The 20,721-nt window shown below is 35.9% G+C and overlaps 2 protein-coding genes and 1 long non-coding RNA gene across 4 annotated transcripts; 1 reads left to right on the top strand and 2 right to left on the bottom strand.

The window, feature by feature from the left end:
* Positions 1-281: 281 nt before the first annotated feature.
* On the bottom strand, positions 282-668 carry LOC141721586 (uncharacterized). The gene has a single exon (XM_074524600.1). The coding sequence runs from the start codon at positions 666-668 to the stop codon at positions 282-284; it is 387 nt and encodes a 128-aa protein (XP_074380701.1).
* Positions 669-8,573: 7,905 nt separating this feature from the next.
* Positions 8,574-13,775, top strand: LOC141661620 (peptidyl-prolyl cis-trans isomerase FKBP42). The gene is made up of 8 exons (XM_074468629.1): positions 8,574-8,758; positions 8,851-8,899; positions 10,851-11,033; positions 11,852-11,941; positions 12,180-12,364; positions 12,467-12,589; positions 12,686-12,838; positions 13,239-13,775. Exons 2-8 carry the CDS (start codon positions 8,860-8,862, stop codon positions 13,563-13,565), a joined length of 1,101 nt encoding a protein of 366 aa, XP_074324730.1. The 5' UTR covers positions 8,574-8,758; positions 8,851-8,859; the 3' UTR covers positions 13,566-13,775.
* A 3,919-nt stretch (positions 13,776-17,694) lies between these two features.
* Positions 17,695-20,034, bottom strand: LOC141719523 (uncharacterized). 2 transcript variants are annotated; one of them, XR_012574124.1, is made up of 4 exons: positions 19,742-20,034; positions 19,367-19,464; positions 19,184-19,244; positions 17,695-18,207 (listed from the first exon to the last, which is right to left on the bottom strand). It is a non-coding gene; the product is annotated as an uncharacterized LOC141719523 (long non-coding RNA). The 2 variants fall into 2 exon arrangements; XR_012574123.1 differs by lacking the exon at positions 17,695-18,207 and adding an exon at positions 18,233-18,517 and having other exon boundaries at positions 19,742-20,030.
* Positions 20,035-20,721: the final 687 nt, after the last annotated feature.

Raw genomic sequence — 20,721 nt, 5'->3', positions numbered from 1 at the left:
GGTAGGACACGTCATATAACCAAGAAAATCTACAAGCAAACAGCCATTGGAATTTTTCAAAGTTTTTATTAATAATGTGCTCTGGTGTCAAAAGTGTACCAGTCCCACGGCTACTATGCTCTGTGGGGAATTTATTCAAAAAATGATCCTTCAACTAGTTCTAAGGTAAGTAGTACATGCACTACCCCCTAGGCTAGGAGGAATTTTATTGCTTCTAGCCTATAATTTGGGCACAACCCTATATAATATAAATATGATATGTAAGGGGCCAAAGTCGCGCCTTACTGATAATACTTTCGAAGATGCTCCGTGTTCCATGCTCGCGAAATCAGCTTTCCTTCCAAATCTTCAACGTGATAAGTACCCTTCCATATAATTGCTTTAATCTTGTACGGTCCTTCCCAATTAGCTCCAAATACTCCATGTTGGGGATTCTTTGTGTTTGGTATCACCTTCTTGAGTACCAGATCTCCCACCTTCAGCAACTGTCCCTTTACCTTCTTATTGTAATACCTTGCAGCACGCTGTTGATATGCCACAAGCCTTAACTGGGAATTTTCCCTTGCTTCTTCCAAGAGATCCAAATGAAGACTCTGGTTAACTTCTGCATCTTCCTCCGTGTAACGATCTCTACGAAGCAACCCAGAGCCCACCTCCACGGGGACCATAGCTTCATATCCGTAAGTCAGCATAAACGGAGTTTCCCCGTAGTAGATCTTCGAGTAGTGTTGTAGGACCACATCACTTTTGGGAGTTCATTAGGCCAATTCCCTTTGCGTTCTTCCAGTTTTGTCTTAAGGGTATGCTTTATTATTTTATTCACGGCCTCTGTTTGCCCATTGCTTTGCGGATGATAGACCGCTGCAAACTCCTTCTTAATTTTCAGATCCTCACATAAATGCCGCAACTCCTTGCTGTGAAACTGCTTGCCATTGTCAGAGACAAGTTGGTAAGGAATACCAAACCTGCACACGATAGAGTTGAAGACAAATTCTTTAATTTTCTTTGCGGTGATAGTTGCCAATGGCATGGCTTCTGCCCATTTAGTAAAGTAATCAACCACGACCACTGCATACTTGACATCTCCTTTAGCCTTAGGTAGTTCTCCAATAAGATCAATCCCCCACATGGCAAATGGCAATGGGCTCACCATAGGCGTCAAGAGCGTTGCTGGCATAGATAAGTAATTCGCAAACCATTGGCAACGATCGCAGGATCTGACGAAACTTGCGATATCCACTGTCATAGTAGGCCAGTAATAACCTTGGCGCAAAACTTTCATCGCCAATGAATTACCCCCGAGTGATTACCACAGATCCCCTCATGTACTTCCCTTAAGATGTAATTTCCCTCTTCTTCATCGATATATCTGAGCAGTGGTTGATTGAAGCCCCTTATATACAAAACTTTATCATATACCACATACCTTGCAACTTGGTAGTGGAGTCGTCTAGCCTTAAACTTATCCTCAGGAAGTGCTCCCTTGTGAATACAATCAAGAATGGGCGTCATCTATGTTTTCTTGGGAGCCTCATCTACTTGCATCACCTTAACCTCTGGGATACTAGGAATATCCTGGATTTCTAGGGGTATAGATCCCAACAACACAGCCTCCTGCTGGGATCCCATTTTCTCCAAGGAATCCACGTTGCTGTTCTTTTCCCGCGGTACACATTCCAGCCTAACCTCTTTAAACTTTCCAATCAGTCACTGTGTGCACCTTAAGTACAATTCCGTCCGCGGTCTGCGAACTTGAAACCCCCCATTCACCTAGTTTACCACCAACTACGAGTCGCTCTTTGCAATTAGGTTCCGCATTCTCATTTCCAAAGCGATCTTCAGGCCATTGATCAATGCTTCATATTCCGCATCATTATTCGTTGCATAAAATTTGAAGTGAATTGCACTCATCGGATGATGGCCTTCCGGAGACACGAGTACCATGCCCGTGCTCGCTCCTCCATTGTTAACTGCCCCATCCACATGCAAGATCCACCAGGGATGTGGAAACTCCTCTAAACATTCCTCAGTATGAGGGGGATGCAGCACTACCAAAGCCTTATCATCAACCGTATAATTTAGCTCCAACAAGAAATCGGCTAAGGCCTGTCCTTTAATCGCTGTATGGCGCATGTATTCCAAGTCAAACTGTCCCAACTCCACTGCCCATTTCAACATTCTCCCCGATGATTCTGGCTTGTGAAGGACTTGTTACAGAGGGTATGTTGTACGGACTTCAATTCTATGGGCCTGGAAGTATGGGCGTAGCTTCCTCGACGCAAGGATCAAGGCATAAACCAGCTTCTCCATACTTGTATAACGAGTTTTAGCGTCGTGCAATCGCTTCCTTACATAATACACTGGTGACTGTTGCGCATCCTCTTCCCTTACTAGCACAGCGCTAATTGAATACTCAAAAACTACAAGGTTTAGGATCAAAGAATCCCCAGCTAATGGTTTTGACAATATGGGAGGCTTCCCTAGTTGTTCCTTTATCCTTCTAAAAGCTTTTTCACATTCTGGTGTCCATACAAAGTCTTTCCCTGCCCCTTTGATCGCCTTAAAGAAATCTTTGCACCTGTCGGATGATTCAGAGACAAATCGGTTCAACACGGCGATCTTTCCAGTTAGGCTTTGCACCTGCTTCACACTGGTTAAGATTTCATATCTAGCAGTGCTTTGATCTTTGCAAGGTTAGCTTCAATTCCTCTATGATTAACTATGAACCCAAGAAACTTGCCCGACTCCACACCGAACACGCACTTCTGCGAATTCAACTTCATGTGAAACCTCCTTAGAATGTTAAACTTTTCCATCAAGTGCTTGACATGATCGTTTGCCTCCTTGGATTTTACCAATATATCGTCAACATACACCTCCTTGGTTCTTCCAATCTGATTCTTGAACATCATGTTCACCGATCGTTGGTAGGTCGCGCTTGCGTTGATCAATCCAAACGGCATCCCTATGTAGCAATATAGCCCTCTATCAGTAATGAAGGATGTATGCTCCTGATCAGGATCGTACATGGGAATTTGATTGTAACCAGAGTATGCATCCATAAAGCTTAACAAGGCATGCCCTGCCGTCGCGTCAACCAACTGATCAATTCATGAGAGCGGAAAGCTGTCCTTCGGGCAAGCCTTATTGAGATCTGTGAAATCTACACATGTCCTCCACTTCCCATTCGGCTTTTTCATAAGCACTGGATTTGCGAGCCACTCGGGGTAGTAAGATTTTTTGATCAACCCCACTTCCAACAGTCGGTCCACCTCTTCTTTTAATGATATCGCCCTTTCTCCGCTCACCGGGCGACGCTTTTGTCGTATGCCCGTTCAATTAGGGAAAATATTCAACCGATGACACATTACCCCTTGGTCGATTCCCACCATGTTTGAATGACTCCATGCGAAGATGTTGAGATTTTTAATCAAAAAACGGGTAAGTCCCTTCCCTCATTTCATAACTTAGTTGATCTCCCACCTTCAAAACTTTGCTTGGGTCATCCTTGTCGATCGGAACAGATATTGTGTCTTCGGCTAGCCCCGTTTTCTCGGCAGGCATAGGGATTCTAGGATCTAGATCAAAATCAAAGTCTCGGGGGTCCTCAACCTCCATTCCTACATCCGAGGGCGCATTTCTATATGTGGGAGCATCCACCTCAGGACAAGGCATGGCTTTGTGCAATGTAGGTGTGGAGGGCGCGTCCTCATTTTGAGGAGCATCAACCTCAATTTCATTTTCACTTTCCAAGGGCGCGTCCTCGTTTTGAGGAGCATCCACCTTGAGGCTATTTTCGAGGCTTTGTAAAATTTCACTTCTTCCTTCTAACTTTTCTCCATTAACCACCTTCTGCGTGATCCCTTCTATATGATTCACCACAACTTCCTCCACACTATGGATCCTCGAAACATTCCCCCACGTCAAAACAGGGGTCTCGGTAACATGAGTTTCTTCTTCCTCCGGACCTTCCACAAAATAATGGAATGAACCTCTCCACTTGGTTTTGTCTGAATGTCCGCCGCATCCTCAAATGGAAGACTTTTTCCCTCATACCTTCTCCTGCGAAATTCTTTAATAGCCTTGTGATAGGAGTCGCGTGACTCGTATTGCGACCCTCTCAGACTGTCCACTCGTTAGGTGTTGGGAACTTTATCATCAAGTGATGTATCGAGGTTATCACCCTGAACGCTCGCAACCAAGGTCTGCCCACCAACACGTTATGCGCGGAGTCCTGATCAAGCACTTTGAAGTCTATCATTTGAGTGACAGATAGAGCTCCTTCCCCAAGCGTGACAGGAAGCCTAACCGAACCCATAACTCTTACTGGCTCTCCAGTAAAACCGTAGACGTGTGCATCTTCAAAATTCATGTCACTTTCTGGGAAACCCAATTTTTTGTATGTGTTGTAATACAAGATATTCGCAGAGCTCCCGTTGTCCAAGAAGACTCGATGCACGTTCATTGCCCCAATAAGCATAATTATCACCAGCGCATCGTTATGGGGCTGATCTCATCTTGACTCTCTCTCCCTGAATGTAATATCAGCAGATTCCCTTTTGAATATTTTGGGAGGTTTATCTTCCAAGTTGTGAATGTTGGTGAGTGGTGGGTGTCGTGCCTCTCTCGCATTCCTTTCCAACGCTCGATTGCTATCACTAACAAATGCCCGAATATTTCCAGCCCTTTGGAACTTAACCTCCGTTGTCTTTTCGACATCCTCTGCTTGTGTGGAATGCCTTTCATCTTTCCCCTTATCATCGTTCCCTCTGCGTCGTTTCACCTTATCAATCCACTCTCCCAGGTATCCAGCCTTGATCAATTCTTCAATTTCATCTTTTGAGTGATGACACTCGTGGGTGTCATGGCCGGTGGACTCATGGTAATCGCAATATTTTTTCTTGTCTCTACTCTGCCACGAAGTCAGACGGTCTGGTTTCTTGAAAATTCCCCTATCCTTATTCACCTTAAAGATATGGTCAATGGATGCTGCCAGCGGAGTGTAATTTCTTACCCTTTTTTCATAGTTTGATGGCGGACTCCACTCTCTCCGCACATTCACGGCGTTCACCCTATTAGGGCTTCGGGTATTCTGCCGATAATCTGGACTCACAGATCTGTCTCTTCTCTAAGATCGCTCCTTAAAGTTGTGGGTATTACCATTTTTCTTTGTTTCAGCAAGCGATTGCTCAATCGCTTTGAAGGATTCCACCTTTGCAAGTACATCAGTTAACGACACAGGGTCCTTTCCTTACAGGTGTTTCCAGAAATCTGTTCTCACGCGAAGACCAGCTATAAGAAGTATTTTCAGTGTCTCATCAATCACGCCTCCCACCAAGGTAGACTCTACATTGAATCTTTTAAAGTATGAGGTCAAGCTTTCCCCTTCCTTCTGTTTCACATTGGCCAGTGTGGTAACCGGTGGCGTATACTTCACCGCAGCCTGGAACTGAGTTAGAAACAAGGTTTTCATCTGTTCCCAAGATGTGATCACCCTTGGACCAAGTTTTTGGAACCAATGTTGAGCACCTTCTCTGAAGGTGGCCTCCAGAAGACGGCATCGTGCCAAGTCAGGTACCTGATATACATCCATCTCAATGTTGAAATGCCCCAGGAATTCCACGGGGTCGGAGTTCCCATAAAAACGCAAGTCATTAGTTGTGTTCTTATATCCTGCAGGTAGCTACGCTTCCCGCACAACAGCATCGAAAGGGGATGGAGCTTGCGCAGTCGCTGTTACCCTACCTCCCTCAAGATGGGTGAGCAACCTCTTAAGATCATTCACATTAAACGTCCCTACTCCATGAATGGTTTGAACGTTGAGTTGTTGGGGTTGCTCCATAACTCGTTGTTGTTGTTCCCCTTGGTTACCCCCGGGTGTACCGGTGGATCTTGCCACCCCTCGTCTTGAGGCTGTGGTTGTGGTATGTTGCCATCTTGATTTTGAACATTCCCTCGCGCACAAGCTTCCTCCTGACCGCGTCTCGGTATCTCATCATTGTTTTACAACCTTTCTTGAATTCGCACGCCGTCCCGGTTATGAGGACGCGTCCTGGATCCATTGCATGTAGCACTGTGGGAAGCTACAGGAACAATGACAGGGGCTTCTTCAGTGGAGGGAGCGCCATCTCTTCTTCCATTGTATGGCGCCCTTCCATGTTGGTATCATATCTTTCCTCATCCATTTCTTTGATAGTCTCGGCCATAATTTCCAAACCTTCCTCGCAGAGGGGCACACCCGTGCTCGCAATGCCGCACCCTATCATCCCTTGGTATGTAGGGGGCACACGCGTTGTATCACGGGGCCTCGCTTCTCCAGCATTTCCTTCTTTTTCCCATTCTACCAGCAGCATTCTCAAATCGTCGTCTCCCAACCTTATGCCAATCCTTCTCTTTAAAGTTGAAAAATATCTTCTTTCCTCCTCTGGGTTCTGAACATCTTCTGCACGACGACGCTCGTCCATCGTCCGCCCAGACCTATGTGGGTGTGGTACAACCTGATTACCGGGACGAGGCCTTTCTCTACCATCAGTGTCCTCATCGACAAGATCCACTATAGGCTCTACATCATCAGAATATTCCAAGCATCGTGGAGTGATTCGCGGGTTTTCTCCGCTGGTCTGGGCATCTCCCTCAACTACAGGTGCTTTCTCCACTGCGTGGCCACGGCGGGGAAAACGACGACCACTTCTCGTCTTACGACGCTCCACTATACTCAGCCTTGAGTGAAAATTGTTCAGAGAATCCCTCATACGGTATAGACGCTCCAAGATATCAGCGTTGCTGATGAGAACTGGAGGCGTTCCTCCCAAATCTGGAGCTCTCGGAGGATCTGCGATGTTTCTGGGCACATAGGGTTCATGGAGAGTGTAGCCTCCCTCGCCTTCTCCTTCAGATCTGCTATCACTTCCATCATAAGAACTTCTATCATGATTGTAAGACATCTCTTCCTCCTAAGATTATGATCCTAATCAGCACCCCTCCTTCTAGCGCCAATTTATTGACGGAGGAATCTGGTAACAACAAAGTTTGAGGTTTCTCGGCAGAATTAAGATCTATGACGGTGGTTATTCGTTGGAAAATCAAGCGGTGTGTGGTGGTTGTGTGTTAATAGGTGGCTGAGATTGATTAGGGCAAGTGGTGGCTCCTTTTTAGCTCTCAACTGCTTACCCCTATATATATATATAAGTTAAGTTCTATGCAGTCCACTATTTCATTGGAGTCCTTGGAGTCCATATATGTTATACAAATAAAATATAGTTTAAAATATTGCAAAACATATTATTTTTCGAATGATGTTCTATAAATATCACTATTTTATTGAAACTCTTGCAAATTGCATACATTTTACAAGTAAAACATTATAAAATATATTATTCAACAAAACATATTTAGTTTGCAGAACATAAATGTTCATGTTGCAGAACATAGAACATACACAGTGTACTTGTAAATGTATGAGATTTGTAAGATTTTATTGAAGTAATGAGATTTGTGAAACATGTTTTGAACTCTATAAAACTCTCTTTCTATATATATAATGGGCTGTTTGACAAATCTTATACGTCAGCTTATTGGTTTATAAGCCCGCAACAACTTATTGACGAGTGTTTGTCGACCGAACTTATAAGTTAAGTTTACAACTTATTAGCTGATAAGTTGAATGTTAGTAACGACGTACTTTTTCTCAACTTATTTTTGACTTTTGATTTTTTTTATATGTTTTAGTTTTTAAATATATTCTTTTAAATGTTCATTAAACTTAAAATATAAGAATTAAGATAATTATATCTAAAAATTATTTATTTCAGTTCATTTAAATAAAAAAATGTGTCTTATAAGTTAAATTATCCAAACACTTCTATAACTTATAAACATGTATCAAATTATCACTGTATCACTTATTCGATTGATATTATAAGTTAATTATTTTAGATATTCCCAAACGGACACAATATCAAGTAACCGCATTACTTAAATAAATTACGATCATATACATATACCAAGTTATACTTCTATAATATATAAGAATCTACGACTATTTATTTATCTATTTTATAATATATAAATTATATATATTAAGTTATACTCCTTACTTAAAATTGAACATATTATAATTATTAATTTAACTATTTTAATATTAAATAAATTGAACATATTATAATTATTAATTTAACTATTTTAATATTAAATAAATAGAACATTTAGTAATAATTATTTTAATATAACCGGATATTTGAGCGGAAACTAATCTAGTTATTATTAATTTACATGCGGTAAAAAGACTAACTTTTTATATTAGTTCACCAATTGAAATACTTTCACAAAGTAGATCCTCACTTATTCATAGTTCAATATAATAACATCAAAATCAATTAATATAAAAATAATAATAATACCAAATTATCATGAATAAAAATGTCATATTTAAATTGTCTCCTCAATTTAATATAAAATTCATGTTGGGCATTAAATAGATAAATAAATGAATAAATTTAATTATAAAGTAAGCCCGAAGCATTATTATTGTTTGTGAAAAAAATATTTAAAAAATTTAAAATTTCTTTATGCGAAGGCAAAGAATGAGCAAGGTTAGAGAACATTGAAGTTGAGTCAAACACACAGTGAGACACACATACAAATAGTCCAATTTCATCTACTCCTTGGCCGGTCTATCTAGAATCTTCTTTGGTTATTACAAAATCCCTTCTGCTTTTTATTCAAGATCCAACCCAGTTCTTGAATAATTGATTAACTGGTAAGAATTTCATTTTTTTAATCTTTTTTTTTTTAATTTTATATTAAATTTTGGAGCTTTTTGAGCTGAAATTGAATGGGGTTTTTTTATAGATTTGAAAAATGGAGGAAGTGCATGAGCAAACTCAAGATCAATCAGCAGGTACCCTTTTTGTTTAATGCTTAAATTTTTGTTTTTTATATTGAAATTAGTGACTGTGTTGTGTTATTTGGTCACCCTTTTTACCTGTGATCAACTTAGCTATGAAGGTATAAAACAAGAAATTAAAGATTCAATTTTTAAAGTGTAATGAATGTTTTTGAGGTGATCATATTGGGTTCTTCTATATTTTTGGTGATATGTTTAAAGTTTCGATCTTTGGTTTACGGATAATTTATATCTTGTTTTCCCGGCTTGTGGTAATTGATTCTTATGAAGATATTAAAAGACCGTGTGTAAGCTCAATTGTGATTTTAGAATATGGGGGCACCGTTGTAATTATGGTCGTGTGCATATATATTTTTGTATGAGTCTGTTCTGTTGTCGGCATTTGCTTGTAAGATTTCACAGTGAGCTATATAGAGTTTGTTGTCGGTAGGATAACATGGTTAGACTATGCTTAACATTTACCAGGCATTAATTGGCCCTAGAAAAGTCCACTTTTTATATTTTGTGTAGAATTGTCTCTACTGTTTTCCTTTTAATCGCCTGATTTATTTTGTCGAAAGTACTACAAGCTATTAACTTAATCCATCATATCTTATGTATTCAAGGATCTCCCTTTTATAGATCCATCTCACATCAATAAATCGACCCCTACTGTCTATAGGTAGTTTAGACTTGTTGCTTTTCAAATGGATAACTTGAATGCCAAGTGTGGCTTGTTATTGTGATTAATCTATCAGTCGGCGCACAATTCTTTAACCGTTTGGGCCCTTAATTTACCTACTGAAATATCACCCGTCTCTACCTAAATTCCCTGTATTGCAGTTCTATTTCTTTTCCAAGTTATGGAGTAAATGAGCTACTTTGAATGCGGACTTACCCTGCGAGGTTGTGACTATTCCAGGGACTTGACTTGTCACATGAGTCTGAATTTGATATTTTCGTATGACAATTACGGGGTTTGGGATGTCAGTTTACTCGGTAGTACTTAGTGGGCACTCTACACACATTCTTGTTCCGTGACTAACCTTAAAGATTGTTACAAACTCACTGTATTCACACACTTAACTTAACAACATGATTAGCTGAGATTGTGTAAGACACTAACTTTAATCGACTTCAATTACTGGATTAATGATATAAGATTTAGGTTTACAGATAGCCCAAATCGATGAGAGGTCGCCTCCCCACAGATAAAACTCACAAATAAATCTCCAGATGCCCTTTCCAAACCTATCGCATTCTACTTATATCCCTGACCCCTCTTATATTTTAACATATACTCCCTCAGTCCCAATTTATCCATCTTGTTTGACTTTTTTATAGTCAAATTGCTCAACTTTGACCATAAATAAAATATTATTCATTCATTATTTTGAAAAACTGAAAAATACATATTAAAGTAGATTGAATGTACTTTCTAATGATATCATTTTTATAAATATTTTCAATTGTATACTATGTGAAATTTTGAAATAAAATTGGGTCAGTTTGACCGAAAAAAGTCAAACATGACAGATCAATTGGGACGGAGGGAGTAATATTTCCTCACTTGTAATTACTTTTATTTGTTCTTTTCGTCGTCCACTGTAACTTCCTTGTTTTTATCCTTCCTTCGCTGATATGTCCACACAACTGTAGGATTAACTTCATTCCTTTCAGAGATATGCCTCTAGCCTGCTCATGTGTTAACACATTTCCTGTATTCTTGAAAGTATGGCCTGACATTGATATGGTAAATATTAGCATGATCTAATTTTAACAGAATGGTATAGAAATTAGAACATGTATATTAGATTATTTCGGAAACATCACAAGCTGTCGGTTATAATGAAAGAAATGTAATTTTTTTTTTTTATCATTAGTTTAGTATAAATATTATCTGAATCTTAAATCCGAACATGTTAACTTTAGAAAAAAAATATGTTAAATGAATATAATATTCCAGGGAAAGATGGTGAACCTGAAATCGTAACTGAAGGAGCTTCTTTTGTGCATGGAGAACCTCCACAGGATGGCAGTGGCCCTCCAAAAGTTGATTCTCAAGAGGAAGCCCTCCATGAAAAAGTTACTAAGCAGGTTATTAAGGAAGGCCAGGGTCAGAAGCCATCGAAATATTCGACATGCTTTGGTAAGCCTATTTTTTACTTATAGCATGATGTATAAACTTGCATGAGATACAGTGAATTTGCATTCCTCCATTACTGTTTAGATTCAATATATCTGAGGTACATACTGTATAGGACAAGGATGAGGGGACACAATGTTAAAGACAATGAGGGTAAACTGTTGCTACTTAATCGTAACATCTACACCTTTTAAAACAGAATAGTTTCAGTTTTTCAATTTTAGTTAATTGTTTTTACAAATCAACTCAAAAGTCAAACGACAAGTGAGGAATCAGAAAAAATCTCTAATTATGAAGGAGCAACCTTAGTCCCTCAGCTCTATGTATTTGACCACGCCTTATGCTACTTTCTTTCTCTTCTGCTTCTTTTTCTTTTTCTGGGTACTACTTTTTTGAAGGCTGATTACATTTTTTTGTTTACTGTAATGCTTACCAAAAAATTATCTATTTTTTCTAGTTTCATTTTCGCACTTGGTAATATGTTACACAAACACTGACACGGCGAAGTCTACATATACATATTCTGAAATGAATGTGTTGTACCAAATATTTAAATATTCAACCAGTAAAGTATTGAGTACCCTGTATTAACTTTTGCACAATCTCATAATGTGGGGATAGATGATATGCACAAAAGTTTGACAAGCCGTAAAATCTTAGCTTGGTTTTAAATTCTAACATCAAGATTGTAAGTAAAGTTCTAATCATTCACATATTTTTTTTGTTATTTTGCCAAGTCAAATATATACTTCTTTGGTAACATGTCAACAGAAGATCAGTAAAATTTCATCCTAGCTCAATCGATTACATTATTGTTGTAGTGCACTATAGAGCCTGGACTAAAGCCACCCAGCACAAGTTTGAAGACACATGGCACGAACAACAATTACTTGAGCTGATCTTAGGCAAAGGTATTAGCATTATTTTCTTTGTCTCATATTATATCTTTTATATTGTTCTATGCTATTATACAGATTATGGAACCTTGTGAGCATCACGAGTCCCAAAATTGGGGTTTCTAGTTAAGCACTACTTTGCATGTTCTATGGCACAGTGCATAATTTTGATAAGTTAGCATAAATTTTTTTAGCATAATTTGAAATAGATATTAGATGAAATTCTAAATTACACTTAATCCTTTTGCAACAGAAAAGAAAGAAATGACAGGATTGGCAATTGGTGTGTCCCACATGAAATCTGGCGAACGTGCTATTTTACATGTGGGTTGGGAATTAGGATATGGAAAAGAAGGAAATTTCTCCTTCCCAAATGTTCCTCCTATGGCCGATATCATATACGAAGTTGAGCTCATTGGATTTGACGAAGTCAAAGAAGTGAGTTGTCATTGAATGGCTTCTTATGATATTTCCTACCATTATCTTGATTAGACTTCATCATCATCTGATGTCATAAAAACTTAAACTTAATGATGATAGGGAAAGGCTCGTAGTGACATGACAGTAGAAGAGAGAATCAGTTCTGCAGATCGAAGAAAAATGGATGGAAATGCTTTATTTAAAGAGGAAAAACTAGAGGAGGCTATCCAGCAATATGAAATGGTTATAGCCCCTTGTTAATTGTTGTAAACTTCAATTGAAGGATGAACATGTGACATTTCTAACAGATTATTGTTTCATTTTCTTATGGGACTTTAGGCCATAGCATATATGGGAGATGACTTTATGTTCCAGTTGTTCGGGAAGTACCAGGACATGGCTATGGCAGTAAAAAACCCTTGCCACCTAAACATGGCAGCATGCATGATAAAGCTGAAGCGTTATGACGAAGCTATAGGGCATTGCAGCATTGTACGTATGAAGTTCCGTCGCATCATTTCCATTATTATTATGCTTCAGTGCTAATCCACTTTATGTTGTGAAGTATTTTTCAACGCGTTGGGGAGATCCAAATCTTATATCTCTTTCTTGCAGATGTAAAATTTGTTAATTTAGACATTTGTGAAAGTTAAACCCGCTGGCTTTGATACTGATAAACATAAAGGTTTCAAGACTGTTCACTTTAGAATTTAATTTAGACATAAATATAATATTTCGTAAAAATTTGTGCAAAACAATAGTATATTAATCCTCTAATGCCTTTGAAATCTTGTGATGTGCATTTACTTTTTTACATACATTAAACTTACCAGCAAACTGCATCCAACCGATGTGACTCATTAACTTCTTTCACTATGGTGGCATGTTGTAGGTTTTGGCCGAGGACGAGAAGAATGTGAAAGCGCTGTTTAGGCGAGGAAAAGCTAAAGCGGAACTTGGACAGACTGACGCTGCTCGAGAAGACTTCCTCAAGGCAGGAAAACTTGCACCTGGTGACAAAGCAATTGCGAAGGAGTTAAGACTGCTTGCTGAGCATGACAAGGCTGTGTATAGTAAGCAAAAGGAGCTTTACAAAGGATTGTTTGGACCACCACCACAGCCTAAATCGAAGAACACTAATCGGCTAATCCTTTTTTGGCAATGGCTTCTGGCATTTTTTTATCGTTTATTTGGGAGGGAAAGACAAAAGGCTGATTAAATGCCATTGGACCTCATTATAAATTTAGACTTGATCTTGTATTTTTATTGTACTTGCTCAAATAACTAGAGGTAACAATAGTCTTCTTTGCTTGACAACATACCCATATGTTGTCTGGCATTTCTACTTTCTGTAGAGCATTATTAATTGGTATTATCCCTGGGGAATACAATGCTTTCATGCTTTTGATTTCCCAGTATAATTTTCTTATTCTGGTCTTATTTTCCCTCTAGCATTAATTCAGTCAAATTATTACTCAGCTTTATGTTTCAACATGGTTGAGTTTGCTTATTTTGTTGTTTCAAATACCGCTGTCATGGACAAAGATGTAGGAATAAATAATTTGTTACGAGATGTACTTTGCAGTGGCGGAACTAGGGCGGGTGCAGTGGCGGGACTAGGGTGGGATTAATAAAGGCTGAACAGTTGAGTTATAAAATTATTGAATTCTTTTTATTTTAAGTTATGTTTTATCCAATTTAAACCCCGACTGATTGTGAGAAATCAATAAAGTTTCTTCTTTTTTATTTCAGGCCCAGCGCTTTTCCGTTACTGTTTCCGCCTATGCTCATGAATTGGATTGCTTATTAATATTATTCAGAATTGTGTACATGTTTATGTTGTTTCATTTGCTCGCAAATTCATGAAAAGCATATAAGAGTATATAAGAGTGTACTGTAATTCAAGATTTCAAACTTGATTTATTTGGGAACCGCATTTCAAAACTATAACATCTAAGGTCACAACTGAATGTGCAGCGGAACACACTAATCCATCACATGTCAATCCCAAAATGTTAACAATTTGATATATATTAGTTGTTGACTTGTATCTATAAAGATTTCAAACACTCTCATTATTATCGATATGTCGAGCCCATCCTTGTCGAGCCCCTCTTTATAAATACCCCCTCTATATAAACTCGACATCCTTGTCGAGCCCAAAAACACACAAACAGAATCCGAACAGTGTCTCTGCATTTCCGTCGACAGTTCTGATACCATTTAATAATTTACTTGTCAAAACGTGTTGATATTAGTTTGCATCCATGCTTTATTTAATTTAATATAGTCAGCATGCATACATGTACAATATGTGTTGTTTATTAGTTAAACTAACTCTATAGACGGGCATATTCTCTATTACGTAAATTGATGTTATTTTAATTATAATTATTGATAATATATTCATGTTGTTTCCTGATGGATCGATTAACTAAATATATTTTTTTATGGAGTTGAGATAAATGTTGTACTTAACATATTTTTTATTAAAATGAATTGAATATGTGGCAATGAAATCGAAATATACGATTAAAATATAATACAAATGAACACACACATTTCTTATTAAAATAATTAAAACTCATAAGAGACAACTCATAATAATGAAATATTACGAAGCTAATTAAAGAATTACTATATATAGTTATTTACATGGTACAATTAGTAATACAAAATACAATGAATATGAGGTAATTCTTACTTTCCATAGTAGAAAATGTAATGATTGAATATGAAAGTCGACATATTGAATATAATATTGTACAGTTGACAATATGAATACATTTTTCAATATACATCATTTTTATGATAAATATATTAATATTTAGGTCAGTAATCCATGGTTATGGAAATTAAAAATTGGACTGAATCGGTTGAATTACCGATTTGCGATTTATCGAAAATCGGGAATTTATCTAAATGTTTGAATCGAAATAAAATCAGGCATATTTTTTTATGTTCTTTTTAAAATATATAAGTAAAATAATTGTACGTGAGATGTGTAAAATTGTCATGTTATCATTTGTACATCCATACCAAGTTATAGCATTATTTTGTGTGTATTATTCATTAAAATAACAAGATTCTTAATCATCTTTACGAATTTCTATTCTTATTCTCTTATCTTTCCAGTTTCCATTCGGTGGTCATCTGATTTCTTCACTTAAAATTATCTCTCTTCACAAACTTAATACTGAATATATTTCTTCTTACTTTTCTTCTCTTCAGAGCCTCAACTCGTATGTTTGGTTCGTCAAATTTTAACCGGAAAATTGCCGATTTTGCAAGAAAATCGTCGATTTTGACCGAAAATTTCAAAAATGTTGTATGCTTCGATTTTGCTCATGAATTGGATTGCTTATCAATATTATTCAGAATTGTGTACATGTTTATGTTGTTTCATTTGCTCGCAAATTCATGAAAAGCATATAAGAGTGTACTGTAATTCAAGATTTCAAACTTGATTTATTTGGGAACCGCATTTCAAAACTATAACATCTAAACTCACAACTGAATGTGTAGCGGAACACAATAACCCATCACAGGTCAATCCGAAAAAATAGCAATTTGATACACATTAATTGTTGACCTATATCTATAAAGGTTTCAAACACTCTTATCGATATGGGATATTACAAAAACCCCCTCTTTATAAACTCGACATCCTTGTCGAGCCCACAAATATCTATTCTTATTCTCTTATCTTTCCGGTTTCCATTCGGCGGCCATCTGATTTCTTCATTTAAAAACGTCTCTCTTCACCAACTCAATACTGAGTATATTTCTTCTTACTTTTCTTCTCTTCAGAGCCTCAAATCGTATGTTTGGTTCGTCAAATTTTGACCGGAAAATTGCCGATTTTGCAAGAAAATCGCCGATTTTGACCGAAAATTGCAAAAATGTTGTATGCTCCAATTTTGCTCTATAATATCGTTTGCTCGCCTTCTAGGAATTTATTAGCGAAATTGTTGATTTCTGTAACACTGCAGTAAACTTTTAACTCATTTACTTATACCTTTGAAAAAATCTTTAAACTGGTTGATATAAGAAAAATGATTCACCTTACTATTGTAAAACATTGATGTAACCGCAATGAACTTGATATTTTAATATATGATCATATATGTTCAAAATCTTCAAATCAATATTAGTTTATATTTGTTTTGGCCATATAATAAGAATCTCAATTTTATTATAAACCCCCTCATAACCCACTTTTTTATTAGTATACAAACAAAATATCTCTTACATTTCTTGGGTTTAATGCTTGATACACTATATTGTCATTTTCAGATTAGCCAACATATTAATTTTATTTGCTGAAAATAAATTTATTTTATATAGAGTCTTCAAAAAAAATAAGAATTTAGTGTATATATATATAGGTAATTATTAATAAATTTTAGATATCTAATTATAGGTTGTTAATTTTCAATGATAAATAATAACATATATAAACTATTAATATTAATGAGTTAGGTGTAATTGACATATGTTATTAAATATGACAAATATTTGTATTTATTAATAAGGAGTAATAATGACTTAGGTGTAATTAATACATGATATTAAATTTGGCAATTATTTATTAATGAGGGCTAAATTAGTAATTTTGAATAAATTGTCTCACCCAACCCCCTATTTGCTCTATTATATATATGATAGATGATTAATTTACATGAAAGCTGAATAATTAATTATGCTCTGATTTTTATATTTTAGGATTTGTTCATATCATTAATTTTGGATTTTAAGTGTCGACTTTGAAGTAAGTATTTTTGACTTACTTTTAATTTTCAGAAAAAATATTTCAATTCCGTTTTTGATTTTGCATAAGATATAAGAGTTTTGATTTCGAAATTTATAAGATATAAATATTTGTGAATTTTAGAACCCGGTCTCTACGTTTTCGAATCCGTTCGTAATTTACGCTATAGTTCTTGAACTACTTTTAAATACCCTTAGTAAGCGCACGAGTGTGCAATTTTAGATACCTATTAAGGGCACGTAATTATTGAACTTTAGATGCCGACCACTGGTAAAGTGTGGTAAATAAGAATAAGAATAAAATGTATCTATAAAGGTCCCAAATATTTTTATTCTTATCGATGTGGGATGTTACAAACACCCCTCTTATATGATCGACGTCCTCGTCGATCTCACAAACACACAAACGGACATCTAAATAGGTGAGAATGGATGGAAGCTTGGCTAGTTTGATGGCCATCTAAATAGGTCTTCGAGTAGCAGCTGGTGATGAATGGTTACTGTATTGGCGCACTAAAATCATACATATCTATCTGTAGATTGTATAACACCATGCAACACTATGTAAAAAATGAAGAAAATAATAATGACGCTACTGCTGGTTCTTTATTCATCATAGTCTATGTTTGAACATACATGAAGATCCTTTGTAGCCTTCTCCCACAGGCTCATCATTGCTGGTGCCATTCCTTGATATTTGTGGCATTCAGCGGATACATAATTAATCTCTAGAGCAACATTGGTATCCATAATAACAACATTTGGTTTCTTCATCTTTATGTACACAGTAGCTCTGATATCATACAATATAACTGAGGTAGGGTTGAGCATCATAGTCTGCCTAAGGCACTCAATCACTTCCTCATGATTACCTTTAGAGATTGCTCTTATTGCCTTATTGCCTTCCCGTGGGTATGAACTATAGTCCATTTTGGTTATTACTTACAAATGCACGTCCAAAAACATAACGTAGGGAGAAATTTATCGCAGCCAAAATGCCAACCTCTATAAATCTAAGAACCAAAATTGCCCAGACAATCCTTCTACAACCATTGCATTTCCAGTCCCCTAGCTAATTTGGAACCTGAACACTACAAATATTGGAGATAAATTGAGTCCACCTATTATAACAGCATCCATTTGTTTCACAAATTTTGAACAAATTAAAGTCTTAAACATGTTACAGCCGCTGAAAGAAGGTATTGGGCAAAATTATGCAGGATAACGACTATAAAACTGTTACAATCAATCAAATTATTTAAAATAAGTGAGTAGTTGTTCTATTGGCTTGTACAAAATATCCACAACACAAACAAAAAAAGCCTTATATAATAGAGAGAACTGAAATCATCTCATTCAAAATCATCTCATTGGCCTCTATTCACCTCCTTCTTGACAAACCTGTAAAGGTCTATGCTCTTTCAACATTCATTCAAAAGATCATGGACAATCATGTGTATGCATCTTAAAAGAACTTGACATAATCTCTTAATTTATGTATACTTATTATAGTTTTTCTTTATCCTCACTTGTCACTGTCTCCTCAAGGGTCTCAGAGTCAGAGCACAGCTTAATGCCTAGCTCATGAAGATCAATATGGACATTTGAATCATTGCCAACATAATACCCAAACAACTGAACAAACTCAAACATCCAGTCATCCATCTCCACTTATTTGAGCTCGGGATCTTCTGATATTGCTGGTGTCTCCCCAGAGATGTCTTTTCAGTCTTATTATCAACTTTAGTTTCAACAGATTCATTTGCAGCATCACCCAGTGAAGAATGTGACACAATCTCATAGTTTAGTGACAAACTTGTTTGCTTGCTTGGCATTTGATATCTATTTATTTAACCTCTTTATCCATTCTTTTAGCTAATTATGCGTGTAAAAATCCTCCATTTTAGCAGCCTCAAACTCTACATTAATATTCTTTCAATGCCTCTATCTCTGATTGGTGCATAACCATTTTACAGTAACTATTGTAATACAGTACCATAATATTTAAAAATAAATGATAAAAACACATGCATACTTTGGAGTCATTTAAAATAACAAAGTGGTTACCGGTTGAACAGAAGCAATATTGATAGACATATGCAAATAGAAAGCAAGCTTTGACAATCATCTGCAAAAATATGAATCAAAATTGTGAGTATTTATATAAAAAACAAATCAAATATGTGAATAAGCAACCAAATCGCACACAAATATAAACATAAACATGTATGTACAAAAAGAGGAGATTGCCTGCATGCTATGAGGTGAGGGTTGTGTAACGATATGAGCATCACTTTTCTTATGACATGATAAGTTCTTATTGTCAGCTACTCAATTTTAATACCATCCTGCAAGAAACAAAATACCAAAGCACACATAAAGTTGTTTAGAACTAATATCAAACAGTTGGAGTGCAAAAACTTAAGTTCTAACAAAATCAAAAAATTTATTGAATCATGATAAGACTAAAAAGATCACAGGATTGTGTATTGAGATGTTTCAAAAGATTAACGAAAAAATATTAACAAAATCGAGATATGTAAAATTACAGTAGAATGATATATAAAAAAAAGAATGTTAAACACAATCATATCTTTGAATCATTTAAAAGAATAAATTCGCTACCGGTTGAATAGAAACTAATATTGATAGTTATCTGCAAATAGAATCAACAACCATTGAAAATTATCTGCAAAAAAAAACAATTTCAAAATTATGAGTGTTCATCTATCAAAACAAATCTAATACGTGAATAATTACACACAAATAAAAACATAAAACATGTATCTACAGATATAGGGTAAGAAATTATGGATTTATGAAGAATGAAGAAGAATAATGTTTGAGATGATGAGTACTGCCCGTAAAAAGTGAAGAATATACAATCTAAATTTTTTGAATTATTCTGTTAATGTAAATTGTGGATCTATGATTGATTTATTATTGATTTGTTATATTGGTGAAAATATTTTAATTGTAGGATTGATATTATTTGTAATATTTTAATTATTTTAAAACCCATGTAAGTATCGGATAGTCCATGAATCTAGGCTAATTTGTATAGAAAATAGTATTTTTAAGAAAATGGGTCGACCCACTGGTCAAATTTCAAAAATATGGGTCAAAATATTTACAAAAATGCCATTATTAGTACAAATTTTTAGGTCTCTTCACTAGTGCTCATTAAGATATAATATATAAGTGTACTATATCTAGTAGTTTAGCGGATTAATAATACTATATTTTTTTATATTTTTTTAATAATAGGATAAACTGTGGTTGTATTTTAGTAGGATAAGTAGAATATGTTAGTAGTAGTTTAATAATTTAGTAGTTTAGCGGATATATAATACTATTTATTTATTTTTTTAATAACCAAAATTAGGGAATAACAGTTAAACCAAATTATATCTCATTCCGATTATTATAATATAGTATAGATTTATTACTGATCTTAATTTTCGTTTAGTTAAGATTTGGATTGGTTAGTGAAAATAAAAATAAAATTTCAATAAATAAAAATATATAAAATGTTAATTTTCATTCCGTTAACCGAGTGGAATCTCATAATTTAAAATACCATCAGTAGTAATAGAACTAATAAT

The sequence above is a fragment of the Apium graveolens genome, chromosome 1, assembly GCF_009905375.1.
Source record: "Apium graveolens cultivar Ventura chromosome 1, ASM990537v1, whole genome shotgun sequence".
NCBI lineage: Eukaryota > Viridiplantae > Streptophyta > Magnoliopsida > Apiales > Apiaceae > Apium > Apium graveolens.
This window is presented reverse-complemented; position numbering and strand designations above follow the sequence as displayed.